The sequence below is a fragment of the Somniosus microcephalus genome, chromosome 6, assembly GCF_052327205.1.
Source record: "Somniosus microcephalus isolate GS21.2 chromosome 6, FLI_Smic_1.0, whole genome shotgun sequence".
In the NCBI taxonomy this organism is placed as follows: Eukaryota; Metazoa; Chordata; class Chondrichthyes; order Squaliformes; family Somniosidae; genus Somniosus; species Somniosus microcephalus.
Window position 1 is genome coordinate 91,127,728 of NC_140992.1, and position 17,471 is coordinate 91,145,198.

General features: G+C 47.0%; 1 protein-coding gene across 1 annotated transcript in view; it reads right to left on the reverse strand.

The window, feature by feature from the left end:
- Nucleotides 1-1,251: 1,251 nt before the first annotated feature.
- Nucleotides 1,252-17,471, reverse strand: part of LOC147115876 (retinol-binding protein 2-like) — a 42,152-nt gene continuing 25,932 nt past the window's right edge. Inside the window, exons 2-4 of the mRNA XM_085990518.1 lie at nucleotides 15,314-15,492; nucleotides 7,855-7,956; nucleotides 1,252-1,438 (exon numbers count right to left, since the gene is read on the reverse strand). Coding sequence (XP_085846644.1) covers nucleotides 1,388-1,438; nucleotides 7,855-7,956; nucleotides 15,314-15,492 — 332 coding nt within the window. The 3' untranslated portion in view covers nucleotides 1,252-1,387. The remainder of the gene's footprint in view (nucleotides 1,439-7,854; nucleotides 7,957-15,313; nucleotides 15,493-17,471) is intronic.

The window sequence follows — 17,471 nt, forward strand, 5'->3', positions numbered from 1 at the left end:
TCTCTATCGTTCCTGAATACTTGCTAACCAGGTATATTAAGAACCCATTCCTGGCCTTGATGGAACCATGTCTCTGTTAATGCATCTTATATACCTTATTCCAAACATTATCTTCCTTACCCTAATCCCTGGAAAGTCTTTATGTGGCGCATTTATCTCACAGGCATGTACCCACTATAACTTTGCTCACGAGATAACTATAAACACATGGAGGAATGTCCAGCCAGAAGTTTTTATGGTTCCTCTATAGTACTATTTTGCTCATATCCACTATCTTCTCCTTATCGGAGCCATCGAGCAGCCTCTTTAATGGAACAGTCTGAGACATGGGTGGTAATTTTCAACGTCGCAAACTGGGCAGTAACCCGGTCAAGCAGTTTGCCCGCCCATCAATTCGAACGTAACAAAAATCAAGGAGGTTCTACAACAGGCGGCCAATCCGCTCCGCCAGGTTACTGCCCAGCCGGTGAAGTTAAAAATTACCACCATGGTCTTCTCATGATTACTAGTGAGACTCAACAATGCCTCAACAGGAGAGACATTTAAAGATTTTTCTGATGAAAAGTCAACAACCTGAAACATTAGCTCTGTTTCTCTCTCCACTGTTCAGCTGAGTGTTTTTATTTAAAGATTTTTGATGGGAACTTTGTTTTGGTAAAGTAAAGGAGTGGTCTTAATGAGGTTAAACAATGCTGGTGGGAGTCCGGAGGCTGTTATTGATTGCTACGCCTCGCATAAACACAAAAATGAGCTTAAATCTTGCTTTGTTAAATGCGTTCTAAGACCATTTTTCCAGTTATAAGTTCCTATTGATTAGATAAAGCAATGTGTTGAATTTATCGTTTTTGCTGCAAATTATCGTAATGCCACACCTGGCTTGCTACACCAAAATGGAGTAATTATAAAAACAGAAATCCAAAAATCCTGAAACATTTTTCCTTTCCTGAGTTCTCTTATGTAATGTTTCATCTCTCTTGCCTTGAACCAGCTGGGAGAACAGAGAATTTTTTGCGAGTTCTGATGGAGCTTTTCTCTGGAGGACAAGCCAAAGGGAGGTGTGTTTGCCTGAGGCAAATAAGGTTGAATCTGAGTCCCACTGATGCATTATTGGCATTGAACATCAAACAGAATGTGCTGTTGCTTTGGAAGCAATCACTGGAAGCTAGGCATTGAAGGTTCCTAATGTGTTGCTTTTATTCTACATGGTGTTTTGTACAAATAAATTTAGTGTAATTTAAATCACTATTCATACAGTGTACAAAGCTCCCTTTATTGTCAAAATACAACACACATAGAGTGACATTGGGCATAGATCTGCTGCATGTAAGAAAAATAAATGTCCACACTTATGTTGATTGACAAAAATCTGTGTTGAACATCTTTTCATTTATTTTTTCTTGAAAACTTGATGGCACACTTGGTCGGTACACGTTAACTCCTGCAAGGGAAAAAAGAACAATACATTATTTAGCACATCACCAATGAAATAGCATATTCACAGGGTCAAGCTTGGCTGTGGTACCCCCACAGATGAACAACCCCGAACACATAGGGCAGGATTTTCACTCAGGTGCGGGATGGTGTCGTGTTATCCGCATTTCGTGTTATCCACCCGAATCTAAATGGATGTGGGAGATTGATGCAATTTTAACTTAATTGTCCAATTGATTTCCAACGTGTGGGCACCCTTGGCAAATGGGTTTTTCATGACTGAAAGTTGCCTCCGATGTCATCATTGCTGCTGCATTTAAGGTCTACAGCAAGCCTTGCTTCTTCTGCAGGCTGCCAAGCTTTCTCCGTTTGGTGTGAGAGGGACCTTCAACAAGGATGACAAGTGGGAGGCTCAGATCAGCTCCTCACTTCGACGAGGTGGCTGTGCAGGTATTGGTGGATGGGCTAGGGCCCACAGGGAGGTGCTCTTCCCTTCCTCAGAGAGGAAGAGGCCTCCCAAGCAGACTAAAGCAGTGTGGTTGCAGGTGGCTAAGAAGGTCAACTCCTTGGGAGTCACACAATGAACCTGGAGTCAGTGATGGAAAAGATTTCATGACCTTCAGCGCACTGGAAAAGTGAGTATGAATTTCCCATCACCCTCAATCTGATCCCCATTGCCTTTCCTCACCAGCACTCAGCTTTAGCAATCTCTTCCTCCACATCCCACTTGACACTGACATCCATGTACCCTTACCCATTCCCTCTCTCTCTATGCTCATATTCACGTAACTATTCGACTATGCAGCCCTCAAACTCCCTATCACTGTGATGCTATGAAAACAACTGACAACACACAGGGAGGGCCCTTGGTCTTGCCACCTCACTCCTTCTTTGTCTCCTTCTAAGTATCTATGCTATGCAATCTCAACACTCACTCCTTCATTCTCACTCAACCTCCACTTGTCTCCCTCATTGCAGGAAAAGAGAGCTCACAACAAAGGAGAGCGAGCGAGGACAGGAGGAGGGACAGCCTCAATAGTCCACCTGACCCCTGGGAGGAGGCGGTACTCGAAATAGTGTGAGTCGAGGATGATGCGCACATGGGGGACGGACAGACGGATGCAACACAGCAAGCAGGTGACAGAAAAGTTTCCCATCTCTCTCTTTGACATTGCATGAGTCGCTGATAATGATTGTGAAGTTCTAACAGATGGACTTATAAGCATCTGCAAAAAGCAATGTGCATGTAGCCTTGGCATCACATCTCTGACTCTTTCCTCTACTCCCCCACAGGACCATCACAAGCATCCGTCCCCCCTAGCCAGGAAGAAGAGGCTGAGCAGCCAGACTCCTCAGAGGAAGTTGCAACCTCTGAAGGCGCAGCGTCACCAGAAATCTGCGCACCAAGCACCAGCGCAGACACTCACACCTCGGTGGGACCTTCGGGACATAGAGTAGTGTTGTCACCTGGTGTATCACAGCTCACAAGTGAGCATCAGCAGATTGTGGAGACAGGGACAGCAGTGGAGAGCCCTAGTCGGAGGGCGCAGGACTCTGCCAGCTCGGCTCAGCAGCATGTCGAACCTCTGCCTCTGGGTCCATCCAGGAGATGGACCCAGGCACAGATGCAGGAGTCTCCGGCAGGTTTTGTCTCTAGGGTCGCTGCAAGTGTGGAGTGAATGGAGGAGTCCATAGCGAACATGACCAGAGCCTTTGTGGAGTCATTGGCGCATGAACGCATCAACACGGAAAGGATGGCTACCTCCGTGGAAAGGATGGCTACCGTAGAGGAGAGGATGGCTACGCCCATGGAAGAGCTTAGTCGCCAGGGTATGGAAAACATGGTAATTGTTCAGAATAGAATGACATCTCTTGAGGAGCGATGGGCATCTATTGAACAGAGAAACCAGACCTTCATGGAAGTCCTTCTGAGTAGGACTGCCATTGCAGATACGGGTCCCCATGGCCTCCCTGATGTGCAGCAAGGTGCTCTCCAGCCACTTGCAGGTGCTGAGGGGGACCTGATCCATAAGAGGGAGGTTGGTGGTAGATCTCAAGAAAGTGGGGACTCCTCTCCAAGCGCTCACACTTCCATGCCACTGTAGAGTCGTCAGTCAGAGCCCCACCAGAGTCCACACCCAAGTGAGATAGGCGTCTCAGCCCCTGCACAGCCGCAGGAGCAGCAGACTGTTGACGAGCCCTCACAGGCTCGCAACCCCAGAGGACACCCACCAAAGGTGTCGAGACAGGAGCAGCAGCAAAGTGGGCAAGGGGCCTCCACATCTGCTGAAGCCACAGGGGAGGCACCACGTAGGAGCATGCGTAAGAGGAAAATTCTGCACAAATAGTCACAAGGCTAGTCACTTGGGTGCAATTTTGTGTTTACTGTAAAAATGCCATCACTTCGTTATTGTACATAAAAATTCTGATGGCAAATGTTGCAATTGTGGCGTCTGTCATTTCGCTATTGTGCCTTCCACGTTGAGGGCTTAGGAATACTTGCAACTGTCAGAATGGTGGTCAGAGTGATAGGAATCCTCTGGTTCTTGGCCATTGTCAATGCTCTGGTAAGAAGCTGCGAGGCAGAAGTGTTTGATTGGCTAGGCTAAGCAAATCTGGCCAGGATGAGTGCATTCCTTGCATCCCGGGTAGCAAGGTTCTCGTGTAATGCTGCCGCTGGTTGATGGGCCTCTGCAGGATGTTCGTTTTTGCACTCCTCCTCCTCCTCCTCCTCCTCCTCCTCCTCCTCCTCCTCCACCTCCTCCTCCTCATCTGAGGAGGATATGTGAGGAGCCACTTGCTCCTCGGGAATCTGCAAGCCACGAAGTTGTGCCATGTTGTGAAGTGCACAGCAAACCACGATGATTCTGGAGACCCTGGCTGCTGAGTACTGCAGGGCTCCACCTGATCTATCCAGGCATCTGAAGCACATCTTCAGCAAACCGATGGTTTGCTCGATTATGGCTCTGGTGGACATGCGGCTGGAGTTGTAGCTCTCCTCAGCTTCGTTGGATGGTCTCCTTAACGGCGTCATTAGCCACGTCCTCAGGGGATAGCCCTTGTCTCCAAGTAGCCATCCGTTAAGTTGGTCTGGCGGACTGAATAGCAGAGGCACACTAGACTGGCACAGTATGAAGGAGTCATGGCAACTGCCAGGGTACTTGGCACAAACATGCAAAATTTCCTTCTTGTGGTCACACACCAGCTGAACATTAAGGGAGTGGAAGCCCTTGCGGTTGACAAAAATACCTGGATTGCAATGGGGTGCCTTAAGGGCCACATGTGTGCAGTCAACGACGCCCTGCACCCTTGGAAAGCCTGCCAGATGAGCTACTCCAACCGCTCGGGCTGTGCCACTTGCTCGATCCTTGGTGAAATGGATGTGATTGTGCGCGAGGGCAAAGAGGGCATCGGTTACCTGCGTTATGCAAGTGTGTGCGGCCACCTGGGAGATGCCGCTGATGTCTGCTGCTGATCCCTGGAATGAGCCTGAGGCAAAAAAGTTGAGTGCGGTGGTGACTTTGACGGCCACTGGTAATGCTTTTCCACCTGGTCCTCTGGGCAGCAGCTCTTGCTGTAGCATTGCACAGATGTCAGTCACTACCTCTCGTGAAAGTCGGAGCCGCCTTTGGCACTACTGCTCAGACATGTTGAGATAGCTGACCCTGTGTCTGTAGACCCTGTTTGGGGGGTATCTCCTGCGCTTCCAGGTGCTGGCTCCTTCTGGCCTGTGCAGCTTCAGGTGGGTGAGCAGCAGCCTGGCACTCCTGCTGCTGCTGCTGTTGTTGGTTCTGCTGTTGTTCCTGGTTCTGCTGGTGCCGCGGCTGGTGCTCGAGCTCCTCTAATGCCTAGATGGGAAGGAAATAGATGGCTCCCATGCTTCTGGTATATGCCTCAGTTGAGGACGCGCTGAGTGAAGGTGGCGAGAGGGGTTTCCCAGGAGGTTACACTGGAGATGGGTGTCAGGCTCCAACCTTCCACAGGTGTGGTTAAGCCTTCTAAAAGTTGCCCCAGACCTGAGACCACTAAGTCCTGCCACCTGCAAATCATGGCTGGTCAAATCTCCTCTTTAAAGTTTGACCTGCATTTGATAGTCAACAATCCAATAGTGCTCCCGCCAGGTTTCACATTCGTGTTTCCCACCAGGCGTGTTTCACGTGGGAAAAGGGTTAACATTGCAAGGGCCTTTTAAAATAGGATTATAGAGGCCATTTAGTGCTTGTTAAGGGCCTTAACGACCAGTCCCGCCTGTTGGAGGCGGGATGGAGTCGGGACCATCAGACACACCTGAGTTAAAATTGCTCGGAGTCGGGAACCAGGCGAGGGGGGTGGGGCGGGGGGGCTCCCGCATGCCAGTTTTTGTGATTTTAACCCCCCACACGCCTCCAATCCCGCCTCCGTGGCTCAATGAAAATCCTGCCCATATTGTCTGAAAGATGGCCATTTGGACAAAGTATCAGAAAGTATCAGGGCTCCTGGTGCTAACACAACATATTCCCTTCATGAGAGGACAGGTGACCAAAGAAAATTGGGGAATAAAAACTAATGAAAGAAAAATTATAATCTTTACCACATGGACTGCAGCGGTTCAAGAAGGCAACTCACCACCACCTTCTCAAGGGCAACTAGGGATGGGCAATAAATGCTGGCCTTGCCAGTGACGCCCACATCCCATGAATTAATTAAAAATAAACATTGAAGGGGGAATTTTAACTCAGTAAGTCAGCTGGGCGAGCAGGCAGCCCCCGAGCAGCAGAGAGAGTTTGACTGATTTTAAAGGCCGGGCCTCATTTACATCCCGGTCCACTGCCCATCTGAAATGATCAGGAAGAGGTAGCTTGCTTCGTGTGTGCGAAGTGGGAGAGCCCAGGGCAGCAGAGGCCCAGACTTTCCTTGTGGGGCCCAGAGGAGCACTCCTCCTCCTCCTGGACCCACAAATGAAAGCTTACTACTGACCTCGCTGGGCTTATTCTTCCTGCAGGCCAGGTTTCACTGAGGGGTCGGCCCCAGTCAGCACCCTGCTCAGTCAGCGGTTCAAATGCCATCAGGGTCCTATCTACATCATAGCACCTACATTTGCATACATGTATAAGGCTCCTCCTGATTCAGGTGGATGCCTTGGCCACCTGAAGAAATAGGGGTGTTTAAATCGCTATGTGGCGGGAATGGAGCGGGAAATTAACCCAATCTATTTTAACTCCCACTCTTCCTGATTTTCCCTTATTTTACAATAAGTACTGGGCTATATTTGCTTCCTTTACTGCTGAGGTATGTTATTGCTGGTGAATGTAGCACTAATCCATTTCAGTTGCTTAAATGGGTGGATTTTAACTCACCTAAACCGGCATTAATGGGGCAGTAAGGGCCTCAAATTGGGATCATAGGCTTACTTCATAGCTTCATTAATGCTGACACTCTGGCTACCGCCAATTTGAAAGCCCACCTGATACGAGCACCTGAGCCCACCATCCTCCACTGGTCGGCTGCCCAAAAGTTAAAATCTACTCGATAGTGTCAGCAGCTATTGCTGCCTCATGGGCTAGATGCAAAGTAAAGTCATCTCTACTCTGCTCTGCTCCAATAGTGTGTTTTTACACCAACCTCATAATAGCACTTTCCAATTAACCTGTGTGATATTTTTCCATTTCCCATACTACTTATCCTGTGGCCTTTCTCAATGACGTACCAATCTAATGCCAAATTATGAGCGGTTTTGTGCCCACCAGGAACTGGATTCAAACTGCCAAACTCATTTTACATGGGACTCCTACAGTGAGGAAACACTTTTGGTTGGATTGAAAGGACAGTGCACCAACCTCTTTTATTATTCAGCTCTAACTCACTTTTCTTCTAAAGACACTTTTCCCCTCTCTTATTCTATATTATGTCATTTTCTTCTATTTCCATAACTTTTTTGTGAGGGGGATGTGGGGAAAGCTAGCAAGGCAAGTGCCTCTAGTAAAATTGCCCATCTCGCATTGCCCTGAGAACTCTTTGAACATTGCAGTCCTTGTTTGCCACGTGTGATACATGGTGAGTGATTTATACATCAGTGCCTCTAGTAAAATGAAATTTACAGTAACATTAACGTATATTGTTCACAGAGAGACAACTGGTGAGATACAGACAGCGCATCAGAAGAGATGCAGGAAGCAGAGCCAGTGGCAATGCTTTATTTTTACTCTCTGCAGGTCGCAGCATCCTCTTATCGTGACACGCAGATGTATTTTATATTTGAACTGAAACTATTGGACCATTAATGTCAAAGCAATTGTTCATCCATATTTTATAAGAACACAATTGAATGATTAGTTTTATTTGGCAAAGCATTTGACCCAGCATTCATGTAAATAATATTTCATCACATTACGGGCATGGCTTTAATCAGAGTGCTGTGTAATCATCCTGCATAAGGTTTCCTACCAAGTGCAGTTCATCGCCCTCGATCCAGTGCTTCCACCCTCTGTTGGCCTTCTCACCCTTCTGAACGCAGACCAGCTTGTCACCATCCCACTGCACCAGCGTCTGCAAGGAAACAAATAAGTTTATTATTGGACTTCAAGACTAATGAGTATAATTACTTTGTATAGCTGAGCAATACAGACCAGGAAGGCCCTAGGTTCAATCTCTGGTCTGTACTGAACAAGCTTATCTCAGTTGGGTTGCTACAATTGGCCTCTTTGTCCCTGGGGTAGGGAGTGGAAGTTCAGCCAGGGTTCCTGTTCTTGATTGGTGTCCAGTAACATCTGCTGTGAGCATGCATGTGTGAACATTGGTGAGGATGGGATCAGTATTGGCTCTGATGCCCCTGCAGCCAAATAGTCTGCCTACACTCACTGTCAAGGCTCAATCTTGAATGATGGCCACTTGGGTGAGGGTACCTGGCACTCGTGGAACCATATCCCAACATTTTAGGAGGGGGGAGAAGCATAAGAATTGGGTTTTTTTAATCTAGTTTTGAATTGGTATAAAACTAATCTCATTTACTCCATTGCCACAAATGCCAGCTGGACTCCAGAACACCAGTTCACCAGTAAGTATTGGTAAAAATGTTGCAGCCATGTGTTCAAAATCGCATTTGGTGCCTGACTTTACCTCACCAATAAAAACCACAGATATTTCCAGTCATTGATACCTAAACCATCGATAATAAAGAGGCATCAAACATGTTAGGGGTTTCTCTCTCCTTCCAACCTAAAAAATGTTTTGTTTGGATGGTAAGTGACTGTAGAACCTGTTCATTTGGACTTTAAATTACAGTAGTTCCTACACCTGTTAATTTGGATAGCTGAAACTTATTGAAGAGGTTTTGCCAATGCTGAGGCATAGGTAACATACAAGTCAGTATGGTGGGGTTTTTATTTATGGACCTTAACTAGAGAGAGTGATATGATTCCTACAGTAGATTCGCCTATACTAAGCAGCAATGGTAATAACTATTGACATTAACATATGAAGGAAAATAAAGAAGTGTGGGATGATAGGAAGCCTGCATTCAGTTTTTGATAGAGGCTTACAGAGGATAGGATATAAAACGTCTTTACCTTCTGGAATTTAGGGGAAGGATGGTGAAGGTCAACATTAATCATAGCTGCCTACCCCGCTTTGCCACTGGGATCTCGGAGCGACACCCTGCTCTGAGCAAGCATGGATACCATGGGAACTAACAAGCCTAAGTTGGGCAGGATTTCTGGGAGAGCCCACAACATGTGACCAAACTGCTGTCAGCACACTGGGAGGCCAGGCAGAAGAAGCGTCCGCCCACCCTCCCCCAGGTTGTGATGTTCATCTTAACTTAAATGGGGTAGAAGCCTGGAAAATCTGGGTTCCACCCCACATCGTGACTCCCCTGGCACAACTACACTGGAATTATGCCCCCCGGGGACAGACCTTCTAACCTAACATATTTATATATTGTAAACTTGTTTAGCAAGAGCAACTAATTCATAAGCATCATTGTAGAATAAAACCTTGTAAAGTTCTTGTAAAGTCTGTGGGTTGTATAGCGAAGTGATACACAGACTACAAGAGTAACTTAAACAGGACTTTACTATTCGAAGGTCAGGGCGAATCTGCCCAATAAATCCTGACACAGCACTTATATACTGGTGTGGTCACCGTCGTTATTACAGTATACAGCAGCCAAGATAAAGTAGTGCCACACCTAAAATAGTTCTCTTAAAGGTGAACGGTTACATACAATAGTTCTCTTAAAGGTAGAACAGTTACATACACTACAATCCTCCCTTTTTAGCTTACAACATACTTATTCCCCATTAACCATATCATTAGAACATATATACAAATTATGTAAAACAGTTCACAGATTCAGTCTCTCTGGAGGTCTCCTGACTCTGTCCGGATAACGCCTCGGTGGTGCAGTAGTTTTCGGTGGGGTAGTAGGTTCTTCCGGCAAGGCCGATTCAGCTTGAAGGACAGTGTCAGGATCATCTGATTCCAGTATTACCAGATCGGAGGTAGGTGCTCTGGGTATCTCTGTTTCTACATTAGCCGTGTAAGGTTGTGGAGTAGGTTGGCTCTTTGTGGATGACCCTATGATCTGGTCAACATGGCGCCTTATTATGCTGTCACCAATGTCCACTGTATACAGCAGCGGCCCTAGCCTTTTTACAATAGTTCCAGGCTGCCATTTCTCGGTACGGTAGTCCCGGGCCAAAACTTGTTGACCTGTCTGAAAAGATCTAGTTGGCCTTTCATTCATGCCCTGGAATTGCTGGTTCTCTACGTCCCTTCTGACATTTGGCTTAATCAAATCCAGCCGGCATCTTAGTCTTCTATTGAAAAACATCATGGCGGGAGTTTGATTTGTGACCGCATGTGTTGCATTCCTGTACGCCAACAAGAAGTTATCTACCTTATGTTGTAAGTTGATGTTCTCATTACCCATGGCCTTTATGGCCTTCTTGAAGGTCTGGACAAACCTTTCAGCTAAGCCATTGGTGGCGGGATGGTATGGGGCTGACGTGTAGTGCTTGACCCCATTGCTTTTTAAGAACTTCCTGAATTCTTCGGACACAAATTGTGGTCCATTATCAGAACAGACCTGTTCCGGCAGCCCATTCCTGGCAAACATGGTCCTTAATACTGTGATGGTTTTTTCCGTGGTGGTGGAGGACATCTTTATTACCTCCGGCCACTTGGAGTGTGCATCCACCGCTATTAGAAACATTGAGTCCATAAATGGACCAGCAAAGTCGATGTGTACCCTTTGCCAAGGAGATGAGGGCCACTCCCATGGATGCAGAGGAGCTTGTGGTGGCGCGTTTTGGACCTTCTGGCATCCTAGACAACTCTTGGTTATTTCCTCGATGTCTCCATCAATACCTGGCCACCACACAAACGCTCTTGCTAGGTTCTTCATTTTCACTCCACCCAGATGCCCCTCGTGAAGTTCCTTTAGCACCTTATGCTGAAGTTTGGGTGGAATCACCACTCTCGATCCACACATCAAGGTTCCTTGGCACACTGACAGCTGTTCTTTCCGTTGCGAAAATGCTGGCAGTGTTGGTTCGCCATGTGCTGGCCATCCCTCCACTGTTAGATCGTAGACCCGTGAGAGAGTCGGGTCATTTCTTGTTTCATTCTCGATCATCGAATTGGTTACTGGTAGACATTCTACTATGGATGAGTGGAACATCTCTACCGGGTCCATTGTAGCCGCCTCTTCTACTATCGGCAACGGTAGGCGCGATAACCCATCAGCATTTCCATGCTGTTTGGAGCTTTTGTATTCAATGTCATATTGGTGTGCCCCAAGTAACACGGACCACCTCTGTAACCTTTGCGCTGTCATAATGGAAACGGCCTTGTTAGGGTTGAATATGGACACCAACGGCTGGTGGCTGTCAGTAATGTGAATTTCTTGCCCTGCAGGTAATGATTGAATTTCTTTACTCCCCACACAAGGCTGAGGGCCTCCCTGTCTATCTGAGCGTAATTTCGCTCCGCGGAGGTCAACGATCGGGACGCAAATGCGACTGGCCTTTCTGAGCCATTTGGTAACTTGTGTGAAAGTACTGCTCCAATTCCATAAGGGGAAGCATCACAAGCTAGACGAAGGGGTAACGTTGGGTTGAAATGAGCCAACACTTCCTCAGAAGTAATCAACGCCTTGCTTCTGCGAAAGGCCTTTTTACAGTCCTCACTCCACTTCCATGGCACTTCTTTCCGCAACAGAGCATTCAGCGGATGTAGCACCGTGGATAAATTTGGCAGGAACTTGTGATAATAATTAATCAACCCCAGAAACGATCTCAACTGTGAAACGTTTTCCGGAGCGGGGGTCTTCACGACAGCTTCTATCTTGTCAGGCGACTTGTGCAGCCCCTCTTGGTCAATGACATGACCGCAGTACGAGATCCGTTTCTGGAAGAACTCACATTTCTGGCGATTAACTCGAAGGCCATATTCCTTCAACCTGGTGAGCACCAGTTTCAAATTTGTGAGGTGTTCCTCCTCGTCTTCTCCCGTAATCAGGATATCGTCCAAGTAACACTGCGTGCTTGGAACACCTTGTAAGACCTGCTCCATTGCCCTCTGCCAAATTGCTGGAGCCGAAGCTACTCCAAAAACCAGTCTATTATAACGATACAAGCCTCTGTGCGTGTTGATTGTGAGATACTGGCGCGACTCTTCCTCGACTTCCATTTGTAAGTATGCCTGTGCCAGGTCTATCTTGGTGAAGTGTTGCCTGCCAGACAATGAAGCAAAGATATCCTCAATCCGCGGAAGCGGGTATTGTACCGTGTGAAGCACCGGATTAACTGTGATCTTGAAATCTCCGCAGATGCGGACCTTCCCCAGTCCCCCTGGCTTGTTACTTGATGAAGACTTCATGACGGGAACAATGGGCGTGGCCCACTCACTCCAGTCCACCTTAGACAGTACCCCTGAATGTTCAAGCTCTTCCAGTTCTGCCTCCACAGCAGGTCGTATCGCGTAAGGTACCGATCTGGCTTTGAAAAATTTTGGGCTTGCATGTTCTGCAATCTTGATTTTTGCTTTAATTCCTCTCAGTGTTCCCAGTCCTTGCTGGAATACCTCTTTAGCTTCGTCCAATATTCTGGACAACCGTTCAGGTTTGACCTCTTCCTTCCCGGAATCTACCGTCATTGTGTTTAGTGAATGCCAGTCTATCTTTATTTTCCTGATCCACTCCCGTCCCAGAAGTGGTGGACCTCCCTCGGGCAGCACATACAAGTCCATCCTTTGGTGATCTTTGTCTTTGTATCTCACCTTGACTTCTATCTTTCCGATGGGGTATACTTTGTGCCCCGTGTATGTCTGCAATACTATCTCCGTATCCCGTAGGGGAATATGTTTGAATAACTTTTTGTAATCATGCTTATTCATGACCGTCAACGCCGATCCGGTGTCCACTTCCATCTTCACTTGGACTTTTGCAATCTGTAGTGTGATCCAGATAGTTTGTCGGTCAGCTTCTTTACTCACATTATGAATCCTCAGACTACCCAGTGCCTTGCTGTTGGAGTCTGAGTCCGAATTCTGTTCATCTGGACTCTTCCCAGTCACCTCATGTACCTTTCTGTACTTCTTCTGCGGTGACTTATTATTGTTGTTCTTCTTTCCTGACCGGCATACCTTAGCTATGTGGCCAAGCTTGCCACATTTCCTACAGTCCTGGTTTTTAACCCAGCATTGGTTCTGGTCGTGTGTTGTCTCCCCACAACGAGAACATTTCGTTGTACCCGAAGTCATTTGATCCACACTGAGTACCGCTGTCTTCCGCTGCATTTCCGCCGTGCCTCTCGCTGCGGCTTCGTGCGATGCTGCAGTAAGGACAGCCTTATCAAGTGTAAGATCGTTCTCTTCGAGTAGTCGTTTTTGCGTTCCTTCCTTCGACAATCCACACACGAACTTGTCTCGCAATGCCTCTGTCAGATTTCCTCTAAACTGGCAGTATTTCGCTAGTCTACGCAGCTCGACCAAGTACTCCACGTTGCTTTCCTCTTTTCGTTGCGTTCTCCCATAAAATTTAGATCGTTCCGCTAACATCAGCGGTGCGGGGTTAAAATGATCCTTCAGGACAGCAACAATATTATCGAAAGACTGATCCGCCGGTTTAGCTGGTGATAGAAGATGCTTCAATAACCCGTATGTCCTTGCACCCATTGAGTTTAATAAGGTTAGAGCTTTTTCATAATTTGCTATCTTATTAGCCGTACAATATATCTCGATGCGTTCTACATACGTGGGCCAGTCTTCCACCTCGGCATTGAAACCGTTGCTGTTACTATGCTTAGGCATCTTCACACTCTTCCTGAGAAACAACAACAATATTCTTTAACTTTCTTTTTTCCAGATGGCTGTTTCCCGCGCTTATCTTCTTTCCCCGCCCACTTTAAAAATGGCGGTTCCCGCTTCTGTCTTCTTCCCCGCCTACTGGCGGCTTCCCGCGTTTCTTCCCCTGGCAGGAGGGGTAAGCTTCCCTCGGGCGACGGCCGCTGGCTTTCGGGTTTGCAGCCTGCGCGTCGGCTTCAGCGCGTTCCCTTCTCTCGGCAGGGCAGCCGGTGCTGGGTACAACCCGTTGGCGGCGAACAGTTTCAGCCGCTGGGCTGGATCTCGCTCAGCCTTCCTCGCTCGGGCTCTGTCTCTCCCGCTCGCTCGGGCTCCCAATCGCGCCTCCAGCCCTCTCGCAGTCCGGTGCTTCCCTCCCCGGCTGCGGCTACGTTCTCCGCGGTTTATTTATTTTATATCGTCCCGCGCCTTACGATCCGGTCGCAGCGCTTCGTGGCCTCAATCACTGTCTGGCCTTTTTCACCCCAATCGCGCCTCCCAGCTTCTCGCAGTCCGGTGCTTTCCTCCCCGGCTGCGGCTGAGTTCTCCGTGGCTTATTTATTTTTATATCTTCCCGCGCCTTACGATCCCGGTCGCAGCGCCTCGTGGTCGCGGTAGTTGTCCGGCCTTTTTCGCCATCGCGGTCTAGCCGTCTCACGACGCTCCCCAGCCCGCTTGTACCGCGGCTTCTGCTCCACGCTGCCCCAGTCTCAGCGCCTCTGGGCCCGACTTCTGTCCGGCTCCTTTCCCCCTCGACCGTGGTCGAGTGCACCGCCCTTATCCTCCGTTTATTTGTTTCTATTTTCCCTTTACTCACAGTCACCGTGGCCGACTTGCTTCTCGTGTTGATCGGCTCACTCACCACCGTGGCAGAAGGGACAATCCGTGCCTGTTGCTGATGGAAGACTTCGTGTTTGAAATCTTCCTCCTTTCTTGGTCTGCAGACTCGAGTTTTCTCTCAGCAAAACGACGAGGGCGGGTGCCTCTTTTCGACGCTCGTTTACTTCTTCAGAAGTATTGTTGCCGCAGGGTAAGATCGAACTCGTCGCCACTGTAAAGTCTGTGGGTTGTATAGCGAAGTAATACACAGACTACAAGAGTAACTTAAACAGGACTTTACTATTCGAAGGTCAGGGCGAATCTGCCCAATAAATCCTGACACAGCACTTATATACTGGTGTGGTCACCGTCGGTATTACAGTATACAGCAGCCAAGATAAAGTAGTGCCACACCTAAAATAGTTCTCTTAAAGGTGAACAGTTACATACAATAGTTCTCTTAAAGGTAGAACAGTTACATACACTACAGTTCTCAGTTGACATTTCTTGTTTTTAAAAATAACCCATTTGGGAGTGACATGATGGGGCTAATCATTAGCGTGGGCATTCCTTGGTACTAGTGCTTGATTTAAAAGGGGCATTAGTGTTAGCCTGGAAACAGGTCACACATCCTCCCTTTCAGTTGCAAGGTGTTAGGCCAAGCAAATGACGAGAAAAAAGGCAAGAAAAATACAAAAAGATAGAAACACCCAGAAAAATACCCTCATTGAAAAACAACATATACCTTGACTGTTCTATCATCTAGGCCTTTTGTGTGTTCCTCGAATTCTTCTCCAATTGTGTAATCCAGGCTGTAGTTTCTGAAGGTACTTAGAGATTTAGTGACAAATTTGTCTCCTTCCTGTTTGATTTCCTTTGTCTGCTTGAGATGAATTGCAATCTTCCTAGTGGCAAAGTCTATGTCTGTATTGGAGAGACAGGAGTCAGTTCAGCATGAGGAATCTAAAGCTCTTGTTACAGTTTTATTTAAGCTCACTGACTGCTTGAAATGCTGTTATCAGGGTGAAGCATTTATATCAGAGTCTTATAGACAGTGACATGGCATTATATACAAATAGGAATGACACTTCAGGCCTACAGAGGTAAGCTTTTCCCCTGAGGGAAATGATCAAGACTCTATTTGGTGAGAACATTATTACACAGCTGAGGTCCCTTGTATTATATATGGGCAGTGATTTCACAGTTACAGTTAGAAAATTGCAGTCAATAATATTTGTTTCATTTTATCTGTGAGCTAGCTGACTTTTTTAAAAAATGGAATATTTTTGCCCAGCCCGGCACTGTGATCAGCTTTTACTCAGAGAACAGCTTGTGCTATGTTGTTTCCAATGAAACATGGTCGTGTTTAGGCTGTAGCTGATATCACATTGAAGACCATCACCAGCAGATGTCAGACAATTGGCAATAATGAAAAACTACTATCTTAAGTGATGAGGGCTCATTATCCAATCATACTTAGTAGCCTAGTTGAAGAATATAATAATTGGGAATCTTGTGCCTCTAGGCTATAATAGAGACCTTTTGTCACTGTCTGCTTATTAAGCTACAGCTGTTGGTACAACAGGACTGTCAGCGAGCTGTGCTAAGGGTACATTTTAGCTGCAGTAACCAATAAATCTGATAAAATAAGGGTTGCAGTTATCCTGAATCAATGCAAGGTTTTGTGTCGAGTGATCACGATAGTACAACAGAAATCCCCAACATTCAGTCACACCTGTAATCCACTTTAAAACTATTTACCTCCATCAGGAGCCAAAATTTAAAAGTATTTTTAATTATATATAGAATAAAGAATACCCAGGAATGATTACAAGGCAAGAATCCAGTGGAGCTACAATAAGTTTCAAGGTTGAAGCTTGAGCTGTATATATACCTGTCATCTGAAACCCAAGATTAGACTTGAGTCATTCCTGTCCATAATTTTTAAAAATCTTTGGGGGTGATTTTCCCAGCCCTGAGGAGGCGGAATTGGAGGCGGGATAGTTGGCAAAATGGCAAAAATTGAGGGCAGGTTTGGAACTCGCCTCCAACTCACCTCCGCGCAATTTTGCTGGTGGCGGGTTTGATGAGTGCAATTAGGTCCCGCCTCCATCAATCGGGAGAGGTAGTTAAGACCCTTAAATAGTAATTAAGGGCCTCTATAATCCTATTTTGACAGGCCTTCATTAATTTATCACAGTTTCAGCATGTTGCACGACCCTCCTAAACCATGCCAGCTAATCCTGGCGGGTTGACAAGTGGGTGGCCTCCTTGTTGTGTATTTTGAATGTTGTATTTGAATTGTCCCACATAGCTTACCGTAGTTGGGATGTGCAATGCACTATGGGAAATTGAGTGCATTAAGTTGAGAAGATTCTCTGGAAAGATGGCTGTTAACTGAACTCTCTCTCCTGTGTACTCTTTTAATTGTTATACAAGTAAGGTTATTAAACTCTTGAGATATAACACTCCTCACAGCTGCAGCTCCACCATTAAAACTGAGCTTTCATCAGGGAGTAGTTGCAGGTGGCAGAACATTTGTTCCAAAGGTCTTTCAGCACTTTTAGCAGGCCACCGAAGTCAGAGGTGCTGTAGCTTCTAGCTCTCAACTGTGGGGCCCCCTTGGAAGACCCTCTCCCTGCTTGGACTGAGCGCTTCCCCAATGGAGGTATCTGCCAGCAGCATGGGAACCATTTATTTCCTTTCACCATGGACTTCAGATTCGGATGAGGAGCAGCCACGTCAGCAGCAGAACCAGGCAGCTCAGCAGCAACAGCAGCAGGAGCCTCAACCTCCTGCTCACCCACCTGATGCTGCACAGGGCAGAAGGCGCCAGCGCATGGAAGCACATTGTGCAAGGAATGCACTCATCCTGGCCAGATTTGCATAGGTTGCCCATTGTG